Source organism: Sturnira hondurensis, unplaced genomic scaffold (genome assembly GCF_014824575.4).
Source record: "Sturnira hondurensis isolate 20B ecotype Veracruz unplaced genomic scaffold, ASM1482457v3 Scaffold0007797, whole genome shotgun sequence".
Taxonomy (NCBI): domain Eukaryota; kingdom Metazoa; phylum Chordata; class Mammalia; order Chiroptera; family Phyllostomidae; genus Sturnira; species Sturnira hondurensis.
In genome coordinates this window covers 3350383-3372772 of record NW_028080428.1, presented here as the reverse complement: position 1 = coordinate 3372772, position 22390 = coordinate 3350383, and the positions used below count along the sequence as shown (strand labels likewise).

The 22390-nt window shown below is 58.4% G+C and overlaps 2 protein-coding genes across 5 annotated transcripts; both read right to left on the bottom strand.

The window, feature by feature from the left end:
- Nucleotides 1–45: 45 nt before the first annotated feature.
- Nucleotides 46–10693, bottom strand: RPS6KB2 (ribosomal protein S6 kinase B2). Its single transcript, XM_037053382.1, has 15 exons — nucleotides 9938–10693; nucleotides 9546–9586; nucleotides 9331–9451; nucleotides 9004–9072; nucleotides 3652–3799; nucleotides 2633–2690; nucleotides 2452–2552; nucleotides 2243–2333; nucleotides 2068–2158; nucleotides 1843–1950; nucleotides 1260–1322; nucleotides 1072–1149; nucleotides 875–982; nucleotides 671–783; nucleotides 46–442 (listed from the first exon to the last, which is right to left on the bottom strand). The coding sequence occupies exons 1-15, from the start codon at nucleotides 10010–10012 to the stop codon at nucleotides 259–261; spliced, it is 1449 nt and encodes a 482-aa protein (XP_036909277.1). The 5' UTR covers nucleotides 10013–10693; the 3' UTR covers nucleotides 46–258.
- Nucleotides 10694–11213: 520 nt separating this feature from the next.
- On the bottom strand, nucleotides 11214–20086 carry CARNS1 (carnosine synthase 1). Of its 4 annotated transcripts, XM_037053375.1 has the most exons (10): nucleotides 19982–20086; nucleotides 19497–19517; nucleotides 17972–18245; nucleotides 17201–17290; nucleotides 16465–16952; nucleotides 16106–16280; nucleotides 15929–16014; nucleotides 15065–15296; nucleotides 14669–14952; nucleotides 11214–13444 (listed from the first exon to the last, which is right to left on the bottom strand). In XM_037053375.1, the coding sequence occupies exons 2-10, from the start codon at nucleotides 19497–19499 to the stop codon at nucleotides 12209–12211; spliced, it is 2868 nt and encodes a 955-aa protein (XP_036909270.1). In that variant the 5' UTR covers nucleotides 19500–19517; nucleotides 19982–20086; the 3' UTR covers nucleotides 11214–12208. The 4 variants fall into 4 exon arrangements, with proteins under 4 accessions (XP_036909270.1, XP_036909271.1, XP_036909274.1 ...); XM_037053376.1 differs by lacking the exons at nucleotides 19497–19517; nucleotides 19982–20086 and adding an exon at nucleotides 18350–18467 and having other exon boundaries at nucleotides 17972–18250; XM_037053379.1 differs by lacking the exons at nucleotides 19497–19517; nucleotides 19982–20086 and adding an exon at nucleotides 17595–17665 and having other exon boundaries at nucleotides 17972–18052.
- Between the last annotated feature and the right edge of the window lie 2304 nt (nucleotides 20087–22390).

Sequence of the window (22390 nt, the reverse complement as noted above, 5' to 3'; positions counted from 1 at the left end):
TGCCCACACCTGCCCCCGACGGCCAAAGGAAGAGGCAGGCGGCCACCATGATCAGACACTTTAATTCCGCAAGGGCGCAGCTTGGCCACAGGAGGCCCCCACCAGCAGCCAGCCCTTTGCGCTCATGATTCCAGGACACGGACACTCCCAACACGGAGACACGCACTCCCTCCTGTGCCCCAAGACGCACCCCGGGGTCTGACACCTCGCGGCCCACAGGGAGGGGCCCCGACAGCAGCCTCACCCTGACCCATCCTCCTAACGCCCAGGGCGCCCACGGCCCCTCTTGGACTTCTTGGTCCCTGAGGGGGGTCGGATGGGGAGGGGGACAGTGCTCGAGGGCGGCGGCGGCGGCGGCACCAGAGGAGGTAGAGGGGGCTCCGTGGGCTCCAGTGGTCCGGGGCTGGGCCGAAACCCCTCAAAGGGTGAGAACTTCAGGGGGCTGCAGGGGAAATGAAGGCACGTCAGTGCCTACTGGCTCCAGGGCAGGAGGGTGACCTGCCCACTGGCCTGGGTGCCCACCCAGGCAGCCCCTGCCACAAGGGGTCCCCATGGTAGATGGGAAACAGGCTAATGCCGGCTGCGGGACTCAGCCAGGCGGCCTCCGGGTTGGCGGCAGAGACGGCGCTGGAACTGGCCTCCTGCCCCAGCTGAGGGTGCCCTGAGGTACCTGACAGGGGTCCGGGGGCTGCTGTTGAGGCGCCTGGGGGAGCGCAGCTTGGGCTGGAAGGAGAAGCCCTCCCTGATGCTGTCCAGGACAGAGGGAGCCACGTAGGTGAAGCCCTGGGGGTCAGAAGCCCTGGGGGTCAGGAGGTGCTCAGCATCCCCGGCTCCTTAGCCACGCCCCCAGCCCTCGCGCCCCCCCAGACCGCACCAGGAAGGCCTGGTTGGCGCTCTCGCTGAGGGTCGTGTCGTCTGGGCTGTCCACGGGCGTCTGCCGTGTGAAGCGGGCGTCAAACTGGCTCACATCCTCCTCTGACTGCTGTGGGCAGACCCACGTAGGGAGAGGTCAAGGGGAGTCCAAGACGGGGGTTTGCCGCCCGCCCCTGGGCCAGCAGGACCTGCACTCACCAGGCAGGGCCTGAAAGGGGGGTCCACACGGCGGGCCAGGAGATCGTCCCAATTAACGTGCCGGAAAAACGGGTGCCTCTGTGGATAGAGAGCCCCCAGACATGCCCAGGGTTCACCCACTTTGGCTTCCTTAGTAACTCTCTTCACTCTCCGGCCCCACCCACCCCTGGTGGGGGTCCTAGACCCACCTGCACGTCAGCAGCATCCCCTGGGCCACCCCCCATCCGCTGGCTGGGATTGCGCTTCAGAAACTGCAGGACAAGAGCAGGGGGTGAGGGTCAGGGACAGAGGTCTGCCCATGTGTCCCCACGTTCCCAGGGGCTGGCTGGGGTTGGGGGAAGAAGGTAGAGGGGACAGAGAACAGGGACAGAAGGCCTCTGGGTGTGGTCTCCACCTGCTGACACCCCCGGACTCCCAAGGTTTAGTCCAGTGACCACTTCTCCACGAAGCCTTTGCAAAGGCACGTGTTGCTGGCGTCACCCCAGGGTGCTTCAGTGGGGACCGACTCTGCATGCGGCCACCCCCGCTCTGTGCCCTGACCCCTTTTCCATGGAGGAGCAGCTAGCTCATCACGAAGAGCTTGTGGACTAGCACGTAGACTAAGGACTTGCAGAAGGTCAGCAGCTGCTGTGTCAGCGCTCAGCCCAGGCTCAAGGTCTGGGTGCCCAAGGCCAGCGTTCCTCCATCCCAGAGGCGCGCCACGCAGGCAGGGGAACCCACGCAGGGCCTGGGAGAAGAGATGGGGCTCGCCCAAGGGCAGGAGGCACCCACCTTTTTGACCAGGTCCCGGGCGTCCGGGGTGAGGTACGGGGGCAGCGCCAGCTTCCCTCTGATGATCTTGTCCATGGTTTTCTTCCGGTTCTCTGCAGTGAAGGGTGGCTGGAGGAGGCGGAGGGTGAGAGGAGCCCGTGGGCCGCCCGCCGGGCCCTGCCCCTGCCCGGGAGAGGGCCTGTCCCCCACCCCGTCCGCTCCCGCCCTCCCAGGTGCTGGACTTGCCGATCCAGTGAGCATGTCATACATCAGGGCCCCCAGGCTCCACCAGTCCACTGCCCGGTTGTGGCCGCTGCGCACCAGAATCTCAGGGGCCCTGAGGGCCAGGGGGGACCGTCAGCTGGGCAAGGCCCTTCCTGGCTGCTCCCCCGACCCCTGGACCCAGCTGGCTGCCCCTTACATGTACTCAATGGTGCCACAGAAGGTGTGGGTGACGGCGCCCTCATGAATCGACTCCTTGCAGAGCCCAAAGTCTGTCAGTTTGATGTGGCCTGAGGGAGAATGTGGGAGGGGCGGTCAGGGACCCCGGCTGTCCCATGGGGCTCTGCGGCCCACCCCGCAGGCTCCAACCGGCTCATACAGCCACTCGCTGCGGGGGATGGGCTGCACCTTGGCTGCTGAGCATGATGTTCTCAGGTTTGAGGTCCCGGTAGATGATGCCCTGGGCGTGCAGGTGGCCCAGGGCCAGTGTGATCTCTCCCAGGTAGAAGCTGCGGAGACAGGAGGGCAGGGTGAAGGCCATGGTGGGTGCCCGGCACACCCCCAGAGAGAGGCAGGAAGTAACACCCACCAGGCCGTGTCTTCCAGGAAGATGCCCTCCCGCTCCAAGTGCGTGAAGAGCTCACCACCTGCGACACACACACGTCAGCAGCTGTGGGCCGGGCCCGAGCTCCTTCGCTCTCCGAGTCTGGGTTTCTTCTTGGGGAGAGTGGGGCTCGCATTCCCGCCCTACCTGCCTCACAGAGCTGCCAGGGGTCAGTTCAGCAAACATCTACCGACGCCTACTCAGTGCCGGGCCCTGTGTTGGGTGAAGCTGGGGACAGAGACGAAGAGGCCCAGCCGCGGCCCTCAGGGTGCTCAGTCTGAGAGGAGACAGACATGCCAGACTGGGGCCACAGCCTGGAGAGCTTAACCCAAAACACCTCCCAGAGGAGACAAAGGAGGGCAAAATTAACCCCAAAGCGAGGGGGCAGGAAGTTCGTGGTAGTGGCTGGGACAGGTGGTCTCATGGGAAAAGCGGGCCTGGACCACTCTGTGGCGAACAGGAGGCCCCAGGGAAGGGCCGGGCCAAGGCAGCCAAGCCCCGTCCAGGCAGTTACAGGGAGCCATGAGTTCTGAGGAGTGTCTGGAATAATGCCGGGCTCTGAGACAAGGCCCCAGGACTGCTGGAGGAGACGCTAGGAGAGGGCGAGCCGGACTTAAGACACAACTGTGCCTCCCCCTCCCCCAGAGAGATGGTAGTGAGTGACCCAGCTGGCTCTGGGACTTGACTGCATGCAGGACACACAGGAGAGGAACAGGACATGAAGGGACAATGGAAATGGACAAAACAACCCTTAGACTTCTACCAAACCCACCCTCATTCCCATCCACCCCAGGCACAGGTGAGGACACACTAGATGCTGGACAGATGTTTGCTGAATGAATGAATGAATGACGGGATGGACAGACAGACGGATGGATGGGTGTGGGGGCCCTCGAGCCACTCTACACACCACCCCCGTCAGGCTCCCCCCGCCCCCAGTCCCCAGGGCTGCGTGCCCCGGCCCCTTGGCCCTGCCCATGCCCCCAGCTGGGCCACGCCCATACCACTGAGGCACTCAAGGATGAGGTAGAGCTTGCCACCGGTCTGGAAGGCGTAGGCCAGCTCCACAATGAAGGGGTGCTTCACAGACTCCAGAATGTTCCGCTCGGCCCGTGTGTGTGCCGTGTCCTTGGCGTTGCGCACAATTTTGGCCTGCAGAGGCAGGAGATGGTTAGAAGGTGGGCGCCTGTGGCCCCTCAGTCCCTCCCAGCGTCCTCTCTCCGCCACTGTCCCTCTACTGTAGTTCTCCATGCCGCTGTCAGCGACCCTTCCCGGGCCCAGGCTTCCCCGCCGGCTCCGTGTTTCTCAGCCTCGGCCCCTGGAAGGACGATTCCTTGGTGTGGGGGGCGGCCTTGTGCACCAGAGGAGCAGCGTCCCTGGCCTCCGCCTGCTGGATGCCACTGGCACCCCTCTCTGGTCACAACTCCAAAGGGTACACAGGCACTGCCGAATGTCCCCTGGGAGGCCCAATTTCCCGTGATTGATAATTACTGCAAAAACAATATACAGTCGTATGCTGCATAATGACATTTTGCTCAACAACGGACCGCGCCTATGGCAGCGGTCCCACAGATCATAACGGAGGTAAAAATTCCTATCTCCTAGCAACCAGGCAAAGTCCTAGCGCAACGCACTCCTCCGTTTGTGGTGGTGCTGGCATCGACAGACCTGCCATGCTGCCGGCCGTGTAAAAGGAGAGCACACACAATTCCGGAGAGTAGATGGTACCCGCTCACAGCAGTCAATGACTGCGTTCCTGGCGTGTGCATGTACTGCACACACTTTCTTCTCTACTTTCGAGGGTGCTCTTTCCACTTATGCAGAAGCTTGCTGTAACCCGGTGAGAGAGACTTCCAGTCAAGGTGGATGCACACATAAATACACCTTGCCTCCTCGCGCAACTACATGAAAAATTACGAGATGACAAAACAATTACCACCCAGAACCATGAGAAAACAGAGCTGCATGGAAGTCCAACAACCAAGGATTTAAAGAAGCCACAGTCGTCCAGACGGGTAGGAGGGCTTGAGACATAGTGACCCTGTCTCAAGGCGCGGAGGCAGAGAGGTGGAGAGGTGTGGAGACGAGGACTGGCAGGGAGAGGCAGAACGGGGGGTCCCACATCCACGAGTGGTGGATAAAAATCAAGAGGGACACCTCGGGAGCAGGGATCCCAGCTCCAGACCAGACCCCCCAGCCCAGGGTTCCAGCACCAGGAAGATAAGCCCCACACCTTCTGGGCAGAAAACCAGTGGGGGTTGGGGCGGCGGAAGAAACCGCAGACTCACAGGAGACGCCCCTTACAGGGCCCACAACAGACTTAAGACTCACGCAGACCCACCCACTCTGGGATGCAGCACCAGGGCAGCAGCTGGAAGGGCACCAGTGGCACACGAGGAGGAAGTGAAGTGACTGGCATCAGGTGAGTGCCAGGTTGCCCTGCCCAGGCAATTACCTAAGGCTCCGCCCCATACAACCTACAGGTGCCCTTTCTACACTAGGCCACACTCCTAAGACGAGGAGTCAGAGCAGCCCTGCCTAATGCACAGAAACGAACACAGGGAGGCTGCCAAAATGAGGAGACAGAGAAACATGGCCCAAATGAAAGAACAGAACAAAACTCCTAAAAAATAACTAAACGAAACAGAGATAAGCAACCTATCCGATGCAAGTTCAAAACACTGGGTACCAGGACGCTCCAGGAACTCACTGGGGTTTATGAACGGCATAAAAAAGACCCAGGCAGAAACGAAGTTTACATTAAGGGAAATGAAGAAAAATCTACAGGGACCCAACAGTGGAGGGGATGACGCTCAGAATCAAATCAATGATTTAGAACAAAAGGAAGAAAAAACATTCAACCAGAACAGCAAGAAGAAAAACAAATTTGAAAAAAAAACAACACCAAAAAAACGAGGACAGGCTAAGGAGTCTCTGCGACGTCTTCAAACGCACCAGCATCCAAGTCACAGGGGCGCCAGGAGGAGAAGAGGGAGAGCAAGAAACGGAAAACTTATCTGAAAAAATAAAGAAAACTTCCCTAATTTGATGAAGGAAATAGACATGCAAATCCAAGAAGCACAGAGAGTCCCAAAATAGAAGACCACACTAAGACACATCATAATTAAAATGCCAAAGGTCGTCCTGCCTGGTATGGCTCAGTGGATTGAGCACCAGCCTGCGAACCAAAGGGTCGCCAGTTTAATCCCCATTCAGGGCACATGCCTGGGGTGCACAAGAGGCAACCACACATTGATGTTTCTCTCCCTCTCTTTCTCCCTCCCTTCCCCTCTCTCTAAAATAAATAAAATCTTTTAAAAAATAAAATGTCAAAGATTAAAGATAAAGAGAGAATATTTTTCTTAAGTCAATCTTTACCTTTTTTTTTTAAGAAAGAGGAAGGGAGGGAGAAAGAGAGAGAAATATTAATGTGTGGTTGCCTCTTGCACTTTCCTTACCAGGGACTGGGCCCACAACCTAGTCACGTGCCCTGACTGGGAATTGAACAGGCAACCCTTTGGTTTACAGGCCAGCAGTTAATCCACTGAGACACACCAGCCAGGGCAAGAGAGAATCTTAAAAGCAGCGAGAGAAAAGCAGACAGTTACCTGCAAAGGCTTCTCCATAAGACTGTCAGCTGATTTCTCAAAAGAAATTTTGCAGGCTAGAACAGACTGCCAACAAGTGTTCAAAGTTATGAAAATCGAAGATGGAGGAATAGGTAGACATACTGTACTTCCTCCCACAACCAAAAGAAGGACAACAACAAATTCAAAAACAAAAAACAAACAGAACTGACAGAAAACTGAACTGTATGGAAGTCCAATGACCAAAGAGTTAAAAAAGAAACATTCACCCAGACCAGTAGGTGGGGCAGAGACAGGCAGCCGGGTGGAGAGGACTCAAGGCAAGGCGGTGGCTGGCGGACTGGGCGAGGTGGCTGTGGCTGGCAGACTGGATGGACCCACATTCGAGTGCAGATAAACTGGGAGGAACAACTGGGGAGCGAGACAGATCACACAACCCAGGGTCCCAGCAGGGAAATAAAGCCTCAAACCTCTGACTGAAAACACCTGTGGGGGTTGTGGCGGCAGCAGGAGAAACTCCCAGCCTCACAGGAGAGTTTGTTGGAGAGACCCACAGGGTCCTAGAACTTACACAAATCCACCCACCCAGTAATTAGCACCAGAAGGGCCCCATTTGATTGTGGGTATTGGGGGAAGTGACTGGAAGTGACTGGAAGTGACTGTAATCAGGCAGAGAACGGAGCAAGCACATTGTTTCCTCTTGGATCCTCCCCCATGTACAGTGAGACGACGTAGTGACGTGATTGCCCCGCCCTGGTGGACATCTAAGGCATTCCTCACTATGTGCCAGGAATGCCAAGGCAAAAAATGGCCCAAATGAAAGAACAAATCAAAGCTCCAGAAAAAATACAACTAAGCCACAAAGAGACAGTCAACCTATCAGGTGCACAGTTCAAAACACTGGTAATCAGGATGCTCACAGACTTGGTTGAATATAGTCGCAAATTAGATGAAAAAATGAAGGCTATGCTAAGTAAAATAAAGGAAAATGTACAGGGAACCAATAGTGATGGGAAGGAAACTGGGACTCAGATCAACAGTGTGGACCAGAAGGAAGAAAAAACATTCAACCAGAACAGAACGAAGAAACAAGAATTTTAAAAAATGAGGAGAGGCTTAGCAACCTTCAGGACATCTTGAAATGTTCCAACATCTGAGACATAGGGGTACCAGAAGGAGAAGAGGAAGAGCAAGAAATTGAAAACTTATTTGAACAAATAATGAAGGAGAACTTCCCCAGTCTGGCAAAAAAAAATAGACTTCCAGGAAATCCAGGAAGCTTAGAGAGTCCCAAAGAAGTTGGACCCCAGGAGTAACACACCAAGGCACATCATAATTACATTAGCCAAGACTAAAGAGAAGGAGAGAATCTTAAAAGCAGCAAGAGAAAAGGAGACAGTTACCTACAAAGGAGTTCCTGTAAGACTGTCAGCTGATTTCTCAAAAGAAACCTTGTAGCAAGAAAGAGCTGGAAAGAAGTATTCCAAGTCATGAAAGGCCAGGACCTACATCCAAGATGACTCTATCCAGCAAAGCTATCATTTAGAACGGAAGGGCAGATAGAGTGCTTCCCAGACAAGGTAAAGGTAAAGGAGTTCATCATCACCAAGCCATTATTATATGAAATGTTGAAGGGAATCATAAGAAAAAGATCAAAACTAAGAACATTAAAATGGTGATAAATTCACAACTACCAAGACCGGAATCTAAAAAACAAACTAAGCAAACAAGCAGAATAGGAATAGAATCATAGATGTGGAGATCATTTTGGGGGTTATCAGTTGGGAGAGGAGAGGGGGAGAATGGGGGAAAAGGTGGTGCAGGGATTAAGAAGTACAAATTGGAGCCCTGGCTGGCGTAGCTCAGTGGATTGAGCTCAGGCCTGCGAACCAGATGATCGCGGTTCGATTCCCAGTCAGGGCACATGCCTGGGTTGCAGGCTGGTTCCTTGCAGGCTAACTACCAGCAGGGGATGCACAAAAGGCAACCATACATTGCTGTTTCTCTCCCTCTCTCCTTCCCTTCTAAAGATAAATAAATAAATAAAATTAAAACAAACAAAAAAAAGAAGTACAAATTGGCAGATCTGAAAAAGACAGGGGATGTTAAGAACAGTGTAGAAAATGGAGAAGCCAAAGAACTTATATGCATGACCCATGGACATGAACTAAGGTGGGGTTGACTGCTGGAGGGAAGGGGTTACGGGGTGGGAGGGGGCAAAGGGGGAAGAGTGGGTTACAGTTGAGTTACTATACAACTGTAATAGTATAATCAATAAAATATATTTTAAAAATAAATAAATAAAAAGAAATCCACCGCCCCTACCCCCCCAAAAAGGTCACTGTAAAACAGTGCCGTGTTCCTCCGGCAGCAGCAACCTCGTGCATCTCGAGTTTACAGCGTATCTGGATCGTATCACTTTCTCTGGTGCTTGATTCTATCTTGTGCTGTTTTGTATGGCAATGTGCTGCCCAGGCTCATATCCCAGGAGCGGTAGGTGCCGCCCTGCAGCCTCACTAGACCACCTGGGTTGGGGTAGGTGCCTCTGCCATGTTCAGCACATGCCGAAATCGCCCAACGCACTGCTCAGAATGTAAGCCCTCGTTAAGCATCACATGACTGTAATCACCATAGACAGCAAACTGGCAAATGCCCACGACAGGGACTGTCTCCTCCATCATGCTTACTGCTGTCTTCCCAAAACCTAGTGCAGCGCATCGGGAATGGCGGCCACTCAGTGAAGATTCGCTGGCTGAACGAATGACTCACCTTCCTCAGGACTTTCATGGCATATATTTTGCCCAAGTTGGTGCCCTGAACCTTTCGCACCTGGAACACCTGCAAGGCAGGGGAGACCGGATCAACTTCCCTCTCCACACCCTGTCTTTGAAGGGCCCTCACCCTGATACTGGGGACCAAGAGGCTGACATCCACCCGAGGGTGGGGCAGGAAAGATCTCCGGTCTGACTCTGAGAGGACTTGCCCTTCCCTCCTTAATGTTTCTGTCTCTGAGTTCTGTCTGGGCTCTCCTGTTGACAAGTCTGTTTGGAGACGTCTTTGTTGGGAGGCCAGTGAGGGAGGAGGTAGGGCCCCTACCTTGCCATAGCCCCCCTTGCCCAGCACGCGCAGCAGCTCAAAGCAGTGGGGCCCAATGCGCTCAGGGCCAGGGTTCACACTGGTCTCAGTCAGCTCCACCTCCTCATAGTGTCCCACAGGCCTGTGGACACAGGAAGTCAATGGGGGCAAGGCTCCATACTCCCCAGTTCCCTTCCCCAGCCCATTGCTCCTCCCCCATCACGACCCTCACTCACTCCAGGCCAGCCGCCCTCAACTCGGCAAGGGGACACACGTCCTGTGAGAAACCGAGGGGTAAGAGGCAAGGGAGGTACCAGGATCCCTCCCCCACAAGCTGGGCTACTTGGCTCAGGAGAAGAGAGTGTCCGGAATGGGAGCTGGCAGGCGACGCCGCCAGGACTGGAGAAGAAAGGACGAGGGCAGAAAAGGGAGAATCAGGGGAAAGGCTAGGGTCCTGGACGGCGGGTCGGGATGAGGGTGGGGTAGGAGCTTACTAGGGGCCGGGATCTGAGGGAGAAGGGGGTCTGCAAGAGCAGACCTACTCTGGGTGGGGGAAGCCGAGGCGATCCCATCGCCAGGGTGATGAGATCAGCTCCGGGATCGAGCCCCGCTAGGGCGGACCACTCACCGCAGGGAACTCTGGCTCGCCCTCGCCCTCGCTGTCTTCCTCCGTCTCCAGATCCAGGTCAAACACGGCCGCCATGGGGGCGCCGGCCCCACAGGCACCTTCGCGGGTGCCTGGCCGCGCTGTGACTGACAGCCCCGGCAGGGGCTAACGTTATCACTCTGCGACAGCGGCGGCGCGCTCCTATTACGCAAGAGGCATCGCCCTCCCTAGAGTCGGCTGCTTAGACTTGCGAGGAGAAAATATGGCGTCCGTCGCAAGGCTTCTCGGGAATTGTAGTTTCAGGGTGCCCGGGTACCAAAACCCATGGGGTCTGTCTTTGAAACTCAAGTTCTCAGAGCACAGCTCCCGGAGAGCGGCACCGGACAGCGGCAGCCTGGGAAACTACCATCTTGGCTCTTGAAGAGAGTTAGAGTTTGAAAGGGGCACAGTCGATTGCATCAGCCTCTCCCTATCGTGCCTCCGAGGCACCTGCAGGTCAGAGCATTTACTGTGTGACTGCTCCGTGCCCAGCTTACCTCCGGGCTTTGTTGTTAGGTTCCTGCCAGGAAGGGTTTGGGTCTTATTAATCTACCTGTAAATATGGGCTTATGTTGAAATTTGACCCGTGGCCAATTTAAGCACATTTAGTAATCTTGGTTTACCTGGTACAGAATAGGTGCTTAATTAAACTGTTAAAAGAAGCTCTGGCTATTGTGGATCAGTGGATTGAGTGCTGGCCTGCGAACCAAAGGGTTGCCGAGTTTGTTTCCCAGTCAGGGCACATGCCTTTGTTGCAGACCAGGTCCCCAGATGGGGGCGCACAAGAGGCAACCACACATTGATATTTCTTTCTCCCTCTCTTCCCTCTCTCTAAAAATAAAAAAAATAAAAAAAAACAGAAAACTTTGTTAAAAAATTAGTGAAGACTTGGCCATGGATTCTTGTTGGATGGGGCTCTGAGGTGCTGAATTTGGGCCAGATGAGGCCTTGGATGAGTAGATATAAACTCAAGCAGACAGATCTCAGGGGTCTCCAGGTTGGAGGAAGGTTATCTGTTATGTGGCCCTCTGGTTGTAATTCCACCCTCAGGAGGCCCTCAGGTTTGGGGGCTGGCGGGGGTGCCCCCAGCAGGCTCCCACCGGTCAACCCGAAGGCCTGGCCAGTGCAGCAGTTATCCTTAGCTCCAGATGCTGTAGGTGTGTTCTAGCCACCTCTCCCTCCTCCCTTCCCCAACCCCACCTAGCTGAGCCTGAGAGGTGTTGTCCAAGTCACAAGAACCTGTCCCAGATTCTGGACATTCCAGTAGTCCTTAAGCCTTTATTTGGAGAAGGGTGCGTGTGGAGCAGGAGTTCTTCAGGCAGACTCCCCTGGATTAGGAAGGGAGCGTAGATTCTCCTCTGCCAGTGCCAGCTGCGTGTGCACCAGAGGCCAAAGCATCTAAACTTGGTGCAGAGGGTGCCTGGTGCATGAGAGGGGGCTGTTCCCATGTGTCAGGGCCACATATGAATGAGGGCAAGGAGGTGAGCAAGGCCTAGAAACAAAGTGGGCACGTAAGACTTAGTAAAAGCAGGAACCTGGGCCCTACATCTTTCCCCTCATCACTCCATCCACTTCGACAGGACCTTGAGGCCGTGGTTTTTCCATTTTGAGCATGTTTCCTCATCTGGAAAATGAGACAATTGTGTCTGCCTGGAGGGGCGATGGTATCTGCTGACCACAGGCCACCTGCCTCTGCTGCTCAGGTCACACGAGGCAGGTGTGACACTGCCAGAAGTTGTCAGCAAACTCTAGAACGCTCCTGGAATTTGTTAAAGGAGGTGGTGAGAATCAGAGGATGGGGGTTTAGTTTCAGGTTTTCTTGGGATTTGTCCAAGGCCAGAGGCCTGCCAGGTTCTCTGCTACGGGTGGGAGGAATAGAGACACTTGGAGATGTGGGGAGGATGGGCTAGGTTTAGGCCCACCCCCACCTCCCTGCAGGTGGGGCAGGGTGTGGGTTTGGGTGCCTACGTGCAACTGTTGTCACCTCTCCCTGGCCAGAGTCCTGGGGCAGCTGAGGGCTGGACTGGAACTTTGGGGAGGGCAAGAGGGCCCCAGGATGCCCCAGTTACTTTTTGTGTGGCCCTTAAGCCCAGGAGGCCTGGTGTCAAAATGACCCTGCTGCTCTGAAGGGACCCGAGGCCTGAGGCCAGCATTGGGGAAGGGCTATGGGAAGAGAGGCAGGAAGAGTATCAGGAAGCAGAAGACACCCCAGGGCTACCTCCAGCACTTTGCTCCTGCGCTCTGGCCCCAATGCTATTTGAAGTGGGACAGGAAATGAGCAACGGGATAGTGGGGTCCATCGATGCCCAGGCCCTGGCAGAGGCCCAATAGACGCAGGCGGGCCTCGGCCAGGCTGGGCCCGGCACAGGCCACGCTGCAGTAGGGCTCCTCATACTCGCCAGGCTCCCGGACCTCCTCCAAAGATGCAAACTGATTGAAACGCAGCAGGCCCTGGTCATGAAGAGCCCGCAGAGCCTCTTGGCTGGCAGTGGAACTCAGCACCTGCAGGTGCTGGGACACCAGACCAGTGACACCCACCAGGTGGCCACTGGCCCGTGGGTGGGTGGGCAAGGCAGGCCTCAGGCCACAGGCCACCATAGCAGCAGCCAGCAGCAGGTCCACACCGTAGAGCTCCAGGATCCAGTCTCGAAGGTAGAAGCCACCCATGCGGGGGTTGATCTCAATGAGCCGAGGCCCAGTCCTGGTCAGCTTGAGCTCCACATTGAAGACACCATCCAGCAGCCCACAGCCCAGGCAACAGCGGAAGGCCGCCTGCACCAGCTGCGCCTCCTGCTCTGGAGCCAGCCCAGTGGGCATGCAGGCTGCTGTCTCAGTAAAGCCAGGCAGCCGTGTGGGGCCGTTGTCAGAGACAAAAGCAGCCAGCAGTCTCCCACTGAACAACACCAGGTCCACATCATGCTCCGTGCCGTCAATGAACTCCATCAGCAGCATGGAGTTGCCCCAGCCCAGCCCAATGCCAGGGTGATCTGCCTCACCCTGCAGGTCATGGGCAATCTTGGAAAAGTGCTGGTGGCACTGTGGTGCATCCTCTACCAGCCGCACACCCACCGCGCCTGCTCCAAACTCCAGCTTCATGACGGCTGGCAGGGGCACCTGGTGGACAGCCCTCTCCACATCGGCCTCACTCTCCAGGGGGCAGCAAGGCACAGCATGGATGGAGGGTGCAGGCCAGGGCGGGCCTTGGCAGTGCAACAGATGCAGTTGGGTGCGGCTCTTCTGCTTTGCCAAGCGCATGGCGGCTGGAGGGCTGCAGGGCAGACCCAGCTCCTGGCAGAGCAAGGCTGTGAGCACCAGGCAGTCGTCCCAGTAGGAGAAGCAGCCATCTAGCTGCAGCCCGCGTGCCCGCACCAGCTCCGCCAGCAGCTGCGCGTTCTCCTCATCCCTCTGGTGCTCCGTCACATCGAAGTGGATGAAGGTCTGCACCAGCTGGGATGCAAAGTGGTTGGGGTCTGACTCCACCAGGTGCAGCTGCAGAAACCACAGGAGGGCAACGCATTCAGATGAGCCTGTGCCAGGTGCTGGGGAGACAGATTGGGGCCTAAAAGGTGGTCTTGGCCCTCAGGGCGGATGGGGTCGCCAACATTAGGAACTCAAAAAATTTTGTTGATTACTGAGTAAATGGAAGATGCAGAGGTGGTACACTTAACCCAGCCTGGAGGGGAGAGGTTAAGGCATTCCAGAGGAGGCAGTGCTTAAGCTGGGAGCTGAATGAGAGGCAGCCAGAGGAAAGCTGGCTGCAGGAGGAAGAAGGCAGAGGGGAAGGGTGAGAACAAGTGGGCCCATTCCCAAAGACGGCCAGGGCTTGTAGGGAAACCACCAGTTTGGGGGCTTGGGACAGGTGGTCTGGTGTCTTTGGGCATTGTGCTCTTGGTCATCATTTATCCAATGTGTCCTGACAGTGGGAGGTGCCCGCAGAAGAATCCGGGGGGGCCACACCTCCAAAACTCACTGCCCACTGGGGGAACAAACACAAAACAGCTGGTACCGAGGGCAGAGGCAGCCCCTGAAGAGGGCGGGGAGGGCAGCACTGTATCCCTTGGCAGTGTGAAGACAATCCAGATGAATGCAGTGTAAGGCAGGGGATGAAGAAGCATAGGAGTGGCTGGAGGGGAGCGTTGCCAGGGGGGTGTAGTACTGTGGGAGAGGGGAGAGGAGGCCACTGTGGTAGGTTGGGGCCAGAAAAGGCCTGGACCTTCAGCCTCTATTTTCTTATCTGTTCAATGGGGATAAGAATGTCTAGTGGGCCTGCATGGCCCCAGATTCTGTAACAGGACCACTGTTATGAGTGTGATTCTGGATCAGTAAGCTGCTCCCCAGCATACTCCTCCTGCCCTCAGGAATTCAACCTCAAAGAAGTGCCTGACGTTTCTGCAGGACAGGGCCAGCCAGGCTCCTTAGCCTGGCATTCAAGGCCGGGTTCTGGCACTAACCCTGAACGCCGTCCCTGCTCCTCCAGCCTGTCTATCCTGAGCTCCACTTAAAACTGACCACTTAAAACTCTGTGTTGGGCTAGTGGCTGAGTTTTGACTTCTAACCCGGGCCAGGGGGCGGGCCCCGGAGAAGACTTCCCGGCTCAGATCCGGCCCCTAGTGGCGCAGGTCTCAGCCCCAAACCCGCCCACCCCTGTCCTAGGCCCCGCCTCCACCATTCAGACCCGCTTCCTAGCCTGGCTCCGCCCCGCGCCCCGCCCACCTTGAGCCCGTAGTCGCGCGCCGCCTCCCACACGAACTTCTTGCTGATGCCGCCGGCGCCGACCACCAGCAGATGCTTTCCCTCCATCAGGCAGCGCGCCGAACGGCGCAGCATGGTCTCCACGAGCGGCGCGGCAGCCGCCGCCTCCTCGGTGGCCGACCTCGAGCGCGGGGCCGCCCAGAGCCCTTCGAGCGCGCCGCACGCCTCCAGGCACAGGCCGCTGTTCAGCTCCAGGGCCACGGGAATCAGCGCGCCACCCGCCACTGTCAGCGCGAAGTCCACGCCTGGGCCGGGCAGGGGCGTGGGTTCAGTGCGGACCACCTCTGGCCTTGCTCCACCCACCCTTGCCCCGCTCCCGTCCCACCCCAGCCTCCGACCCCGACCTCCCGCACTCACCGAGGAAGTCCGTGCCGGCCAGACGCCCGCCGCGCTGCTGGGCGCTCAGACCGGCCTCCAGGGTCAGCACCGCAGCCAGAGCAGCCTCAGCCGCCGCCTTGACGCGCTGCCGAAAGACCGCCACCTGGGCCTCCTCGCCCAGGCCGCACTGGGCCAGCACCACCTCCAACGTCCTCGGCAAGGAGTTCTGGTGCCGCAGAGGCCGGTCCCCACGACCCGTGGCGCACACCACCTGGGCAGGGTGTGGCTCAGAGGACGGACGGCCCAGGAGTCTTCCTGCCAGAATTACCCCCCACCCGTGCATGCACACCTCCCCCTGTGCCAAGATCCAGGCCAGACCCCTCTGGACATTCACGAAGCCCTGTTCTCCAACGTGACTTACACTGCACACCACCTCCGCTGCCACTGCCCATCTGGTGCCCAGACCCCTGGGGTATTCCTCCTAGGTTTCCAGGCCCAGCTGGAGTCTCTGCTCCCCGAGGGCCCCAAGCACGCTGGCTCCTAGCTCCTGCAGCCCCGCTGGCCTGTGCTACCCTGGTGTGCTCCTGCCCAGGGACACCCTGCAGACAGGACTGAGTCTCCCTGTCTCAGCTCGGCCCAGAGCTGTACACCCAGAAGGGTGCCCAAGCCTTCCTGAGCTCCCTAGCTTGCAGACCCCTCCCTTCTAGGCACTGAAAGTTTATCAGGGACCCTGGGTCAGCCTCTCCTGCAGGAAAAAGCTCCCTGGGAAGAGTATTCAGCCCTGATATGTGGTCCTCAATGTGGGGAGAGGTGTTGGGGGAGGGGGAGGGAAAAAGTGTCAGACCCCGGAGTACCCCCAGAGGCAACCAGGATCCCTCCTTCAAAGATGTTGTCTGCACTCACCTTGCTCAACAGGGGCCTGTCACCCTGCGTCCGGCACACCACAGCGCAGATCCGAACAGCCAGCTCAGGGCCAGCGGGAGCGTTGCCTGGGGGAAGGCCAGGGAGGCCTGAGCCCAGCACAGAGCAGCCAGGAGGCCAAGCCAAGCTCCCACCTGCACTGACTCAGGGGGCCCTCACCTGGGAAGGGCAGCCGGGCAGGTGGGCACACAGCCTCCACTAAGACACTCTCCTCCTCCTCCAGTTTCTCCAACAATGCCAGCACTGTGTCCACTACTGCTCCCACCTCTGCTCGTGGGTGCAGACGCAGTGCCTGCTGCCCTCGCCAGCGCCAGCTGCTGAGCTTGATGGCCACCTGCAGCCACAGGAAGGGAAAGGGGCTTCCTCACCAGCCATGTAACTGCAGGATGAGATGTCAAACCACAGGAGCTGAGAGATGGGCACCAAATTTGGGTTAACTTCCCAGCAGGACTCGGTGACCATGCATGGGTCACATCCTGCTGGCATGCGCACAGACCTCGGGGGCAGGAGCCTGTTACCTGCAGGGTATCACCCAGGACCGCAGAGCACAGAAAGGCCCCGACTTCCTCCTTCACCAGTGTCTCTTGGCCCTCTTTGCCGCTCAACTCCACCAGCCGTAGTCCCGGGCTGGCATTCCCTCCCTGAAGCAGCGTGGGTGGCTTGTAGGTGAAAGCCAGGGTAGCTGGCACAGCCACGCCACCCTGCTGGGCCAGTAATTGTCTTGTCAGCAGCCGGTCCTCCAGCAGCCTGGCCAGCTCTGCAGACGCTCCTGTAGGGCAGGTGAGGTCACGAGCAAGCTCGGCGGCTTCCTGACCCAGGCCTGGCCTGGGTCCCAGGCCTGCCAGGAAGTAGGTGGCTCGGCGCTGGGGTACAAAGTCATCCAGGAATGTCAGGCCCCCTGGGTGGAAGCTCACTGCCTTGGAGACCAGCAGGGCCGCCTCTCCTGGCTGCCCCGGTGCTGGCACCTTGGTCAGCCAAGCAGGGGACAGGCAAAGAAGCATGTTTCCTGTGGGAAGAGCAGGGAGGGTTGCTGGCCAGGAAAGGCTTCACGTCCCCATGCCCTCCACCTTCAGCCTGGGCCCCAGGGTAGTGGGGGGCAGCTGCTCCCAGAACCCAACCCTGCTTAGAGCACAGCAGCTGGTCCCCTGGAACGCAGGCAGTTGCCAGGGTCGGCGGTTATTTTGGGATGTGGCTGGGCCAGGGCAGGGCTGCCGTCTCCGTAGGAGGGGGCAGGGAACCTGGGCACACACTCACCCGGACTCTGGACACCACCCTCCAGCAGCACAGACAGAAAGGTGCTGGGGGAGCCCAGGACGCACAAGGTCACCTCTGCCCCAGGGCAACCTGCGGGGAGAGAACACAGCCAAGCTCACCAGGCGCTCCCCTTGATGTCTTTCTGTCCGCCTGTCCCGACCCCCGTGGTCCTTCTGGGCATGGGTGAGAAGAGTGAAGGGAACAGAGAGGAAGCCGGGGAGGGAAGAGGAAGGCGCTGCCCTGCCCTGCCCTGTGAGGCCAGCTCCCTTCTCTCTGCAGCTGGCTTAGAAGGCACTGGAGGCCCGGTGACCGGAGACTGGGGTTCTAGCCTGGCTGTCACCGACTTTCTGTGGGACCCCTGACCCCTGTGCAGTGGGAGGAGGGGCCTCTGCACCTCAGTGTCCTGGTCTGTACAAGGGAGCCAAGGCTGTGATTCCTCACATATTCTAGACCTTTGGTGGCCACCTGGTATGTAAAATAAGTAAAGCAAGGGAGGAGTCTTGGGTCCCAACTGCTGGCTGCCTCTACAGCAGCTCCTAAGACACTTCTCCAGAAGCTCTGGCTCTGCAGAACAGGGCTGCCAATTCCAGGGCTGGACCTCCTGGGGGCAGAGGGGGGCCTCGATCTCCGACTGGATCAGTGCCACAGGCAATGCCTGCCCGCCCACAGGTGACTGGCTCACCTGGCTTCAGACCTAGCCAGAGTCTGGGGGAAGAGCTGTGGGCACCTCCCTCAGCCCAGGGGTCCCCGCTCCGTGGAGCCCTTGGGCACCTGTTCGGGGCACCTGGCTGCGGTCCTGGGTCTCCGGAAGGCCAGCTTGCTGCAGACAGCTCTGCAGGAGGCTGTAGTAGTAAGTGGTCCAGGCCCGGGCCTCTGGCCCTTCGGGGGAGCCCTTGCAGTCCAGGCCCACGTCGAGGCGCCAGGAGCCGGGGAAGTAGTCTGGAGGCGGCAGGCTGGAGCCTCCTCCCCATGGGCCCTCCTTGTCCTCCAGGACCTTGGAGCCCAGGGGGCAGTCCCACTTGGGACCCATCGGATCCAAGGAGAGCTGGGGGGAAGAGGGTGGGGCAGAAGTGGTAGGTGTTGGGCAGGGTGGTGAAGGGGCATGTTAAGTTGCCCAAGAAAGTCAATACCCACTGTCCTAACCTGGGGCTTTGTTTGGGGCAGACCCTGTCCCGAGAACCAGGAGAGGGTGGAGTTGGATTGGGGAAGAAGACCAGGAATGTGGAGGTAGCAGTGCTTCGAGGGCTGTGCGTGCAGTGTCCCCGGAGGGGGTGCTGCTGGGTGGACCACTGCTGCCCCCCACCTCCTGTGCCAGGGCCTGCCCTAGTTTGGTTCACAGGGGCAGAGGTGTCTGTCTGTTTTGTTCTTCAAGGCAGCCCTGGCACCCACAACGGTGCCTGGCACAGGGCAGCCGCTCAGTAACTGTTCATTGAGAGAAGGATGAATGAACAGGATGAGCAGGCAGTCGCTCTCAGACCGCTGCTCACCTCTGTCTGGCCTCGGTGAGCATCTACCACCAGGGAGTTCTGCCGAGACCTGAACGTGTTGGTGAATCTGTTCCTTGTCATCGACAGGTTGGCCTCGGAGACCTACTGTGTGCGCAGCTCTGTGCCAGGCATTGGCAGGGGACAAGCTGAGACCCTTTTTTCAGATGTTCTGAGTCATGGAAATGCTTTCTTCGGATGCACTTTTACGTTCTTGGCCCTCTCTGCATCTGGGCAACGCCCTGGGGGGCTGCAGGGGACCAGCTGGGCCATGTTAGACAGGTCATGAGGTTTCTGTGGGCCCTGGGTGCTGGGTGCTCCGTGTCCCACCCTTGGGTGCTGATGAAACTTGGACCAAAAGCATCACCGCAGTGCCGCAGGGGCAGTATGCTGCACACAGCAGGGAGGGTAGATGGCCCAGACCTGGGCTTGAACCCCAGCTTACCAGGGCCAAACTCGGTGCCTTGGGGCCCTCCCCTACAAAGACAGCGCCCTAAGAACCCAGACTGGCTTCATTGCCACGTCCCCAAACCTAGAATGGTGCCAGATACACAGTACGTGCTCAATAAATATTGAGGAATAAGTGAATGCCAAAGGAGACCAACAGTGCCCACCTCCCAGCGGATGGGATGAGACAGCGCGCTGGAGACACGCTGCCTCTCCTGCCCCACAGGACACAGAATGGGAGCAGCCAGCGGGGAGGGCACTCTAGGTTAGGCTAGGCTTCCGCGCACCGGAGGCGGCCCTCTGGGCCTGCCCCCGTCTCTGGTGGGGACTTGGACACTTTGGGGGAGAGACCAGAGGAAACTCACCATCTTACAGGTGGAGAGAGGCTGAGAGCCCGATGGCAGAGGCGGAGGGAGAGAGACAAAAGAGGGGGTCAGAGCAGCCTGATTCCCACCGCACTGCCCGGCCCCTCAGACTTGGGGTGGGGAGCTGGACGCCGGGGTGAGTCTCTGCCGTCCGAGCAAGGAAGTGCCCGAGGCTGCCCCGGCCCCACCCCCACCCTGGGAGGCCGAGGGTACAGTGGCAGATTTCTGCCGCCCTGACTCGTGAGCCCTGCAGTCCGTGTGGTCCCGCCCCTCTACCCCGGTCCCCGAGCTTGCCCCAGCCCTGCAGCGCTGGGGGTCCAGGCACTCAGCCCATCCAACGACAGGAGGGTTTCGGGGGAGGGACCCCGCATGGGTCTGTGGGGGCGAGTAGTGACTCAGGTCCCGCTGGGGGGCTCGGGCGCTCAAAGGTCCCTGTGCCCGCGGCCCCGGCCCAGGTAGCTCCCCTCCCTGGCTTTCCGGGGTACCTGGAGGGAGACAGAAGCTCGGCGGGGCTCGGTGGGTGGCAGGGACCGGGCAGGGGCTTGGCGACAGCACGGTGGCGACACAATGCCGGGCTGAGACAGCACTGCTTTATATAGAAGCGTCTGGGGCATGCCCAGTGCCCCGCAGGGGCGGCGCGGGCGTGGGGCTACACGGGCTGCCAGAGGACCCGCCCCGCCCCTCCCCTCCCGCCCATACCCTCCACCCACGTCAGGAAATCTGGGGTCCCCATGGAGGCAGGGCGGGCCAGGAGGGCCAAGGAGAGACAGGGGACAGATGAGATCCTCAGGGACACAGACTGTCCAACAGAGAGCCAGGTACCCGTGGCCCACGATCACCAGAGAGGGTCACAGACGTAGGGCTGTGATAAAGAGCAGACAGACATGGGGAATGGGACAGAGAGCCAATGTCCCACGATGGAAGAGTTGGAAAGAGGACGGGGGTGAGGGGAAGGGAGAGCGGAGACCACACAGACTGGCACTAGGGCTTGTCCTTGGGGCAAGGGGTGGCCAGGAGAGCCCTGGGGCACACTCTCCAGAGCTCTGTCCCTGGCTGGTGCCCTGAGCACCCCAGCACACCCAGCTCGCCACCATCTGTCCCAGCCACGGGCACTCTGCCCAAGGCCGACCCTCTTGGCAGGTGTCCCTGTGGGTCCTCGCCTCACTTCTCCCAGACCCTGACCCAGTAGTGCCCACTGAGTAAGATGCCCGAACAAGGGCAGTGTCAGTTCTCTGCGACACCCTCTGGCCAACGGGGGTGGGCGGCGCGGGGGGGCAGAGAGGGAATGGTTGGCCTGGCTGGGGGAGTGCCAGTGGGCCTGAGCACCAGGAGCGGCCACCTACAGGCACTGCCCTGCCCACCAACACCCAGGTCAGCGGGGTGCCCATGGTCTCCCCGGACACTCGCCCTCACACCCAAGTGCACCCACAGAAGCTCACCCCCAGGAGATCTGGATCACAGCCATTCATTCACCCCAAGAAACACCCAGAGATGGGCACCCTCTACTCAAGCCTGAGTGCGTCACACTGGTGGGTTCCACCCCTAGTACCAGCATGGGACCTGAGAACCCCCGCTTTCCGGTTTGAACCTCACTTTCCCCCTGCCTGGAATGGGGCTGCTTCCCACCTCACAGGGCTGTGAGTACCGCCGTGGGCCGGTGCCCAGCACAGGTGGTCTGCTGCTGCGGTTCCTCCACCTCACGCCCCCAAACTCACCCGTCTCCCTAGGGACCCCCTGGCTGTCCCGAAGAGCCTCCTGGGCTGGGGAGGGTACTGAGAGGCTCATGGCACTGGTAGGGACAGAGGTAGCAGTTTGGGGTCCTTTCTGCAACTGCACGCAGGGCAGCCTGTGCAGACCCACCCCTGGAGGGACTCAGAGGGGAGAAGTGGCTTATGTAGGGTCCCGCAACCTGGCCCACATTCCCACACAGCTTTTCAGGGCTGGCTGCTGGGATGAGGGGAAGCCACCCCAGAAGGTCCTTTCTCTGGCAGCATGGGAGCGGGAGTGGGGCACGGAGTCATCATAGGGCATGAGCTTCGACACTTAGCAAGTGTGGAAAACCAGAATTCAACTGAGTAGACGTTAAAGATCTGGCTCCCCTCAGGGATTCCTGCATTGAGCAGCAGCCAATCCGGCAGAGAGAAAAGGGCTCTGAGCGCCCTGGGCAGCCAACGACTTTACAGGTAGAGGGGCGGGAACAAGGAGGTTGCTATGCAAAACAAGCACCTTGTTTAGTGCAAGGTTGGTTACTGCGTGCCTTTTTTTTTTTTTAGATTATATTTCTTTTTTAGACAGAGAGGAAGGGAGGGAGGAAAACACCTATGTGTGGTTACCTCTCACACACCCCCTACTGGGGACCTGGCCCACAACCCAGGCATGTGCCTTGACAAGGAATCGAACCCCCAGCCCTTCGGTTCGCAGGCCGAATCCACCTGCGCTCAATCCACTGAGCCACACCAGCCAGGGCAGTTACTACGTGTCTTTAGCGCATGGCAAGGGTCTAACACATGCTGACCCGGTGATTCCTGATTGACGGGTTTATGGTTCCATTTCTGGAAGAGCTGCAGCTGTCAGTAATCGTGGTTTCTGTTGTCTTGTTTTTAACACAAGCTCCGCACGGTCTGCAGACCCACTTTTCTCACCTCAGGTGGGGACCACAGCGCACCCTCTAGTGTAGATCTGGCTGGGCAAGGGGTGTCACAAGGTGAGCGCTCAGTAGCAATGACAGCAGGTGTTTCTTTTTAAAAAATATTTTATTATACTTTTATGCTCCCTCGAGGACATTCTTTCATTGCTTTCAGAGAGAGGAAGAAGACGGAGAAACATCAATGTGAGAGAGAAGCATCGATTGGTTGCCTTGCACACGCCCCTGGACCGGGGATCCTATGCACCCA

What these genes read in the sequence shown, in the direction of transcription:
- RPS6KB2 (XM_037053382.1), bottom strand. Translation starts at nt 10,012, where the DNA reads ATGGCGGCCGTGTTTGACCTGGATCTGGAGACGGAGGAAGACAGCGAG. An exon ending in CCCGGGACCTGGTCAAAAAG is followed by an intron (nt 1,323 to 1,842) that starts GTGGGTGCCTCC and finishes CTTGTCCTGCAG; the next exon opens with TTTCTGAAGCGCAATCCCAG. An exon ending in CCCCTTTCAGGCCCTGCCTG is followed by an intron (nt 983 to 1,071) that starts GTGAGTGCAGGT and finishes GTCTGCCCACAG; the next exon opens with CAGTCAGAGGAGGATGTGAG.
- CARNS1 (XM_037053375.1), bottom strand. An exon ending in CAGCCAGGTGCCCCGAACAG is followed by an intron (nt 17,291 to 17,971) that starts GTGCCCAAGGGC and finishes CTCTCCCCGCAG; the next exon opens with GTTGCCCTGGGGCAGAGGTG. An exon ending in CGCGCGACTACGGGCTCAAG is followed by an intron (nt 13,445 to 14,668) that starts GTGGGCGGGGCG and finishes TGGTTTCTGCAG; the next exon opens with CTGCACCTGGTGGAGTCAGA.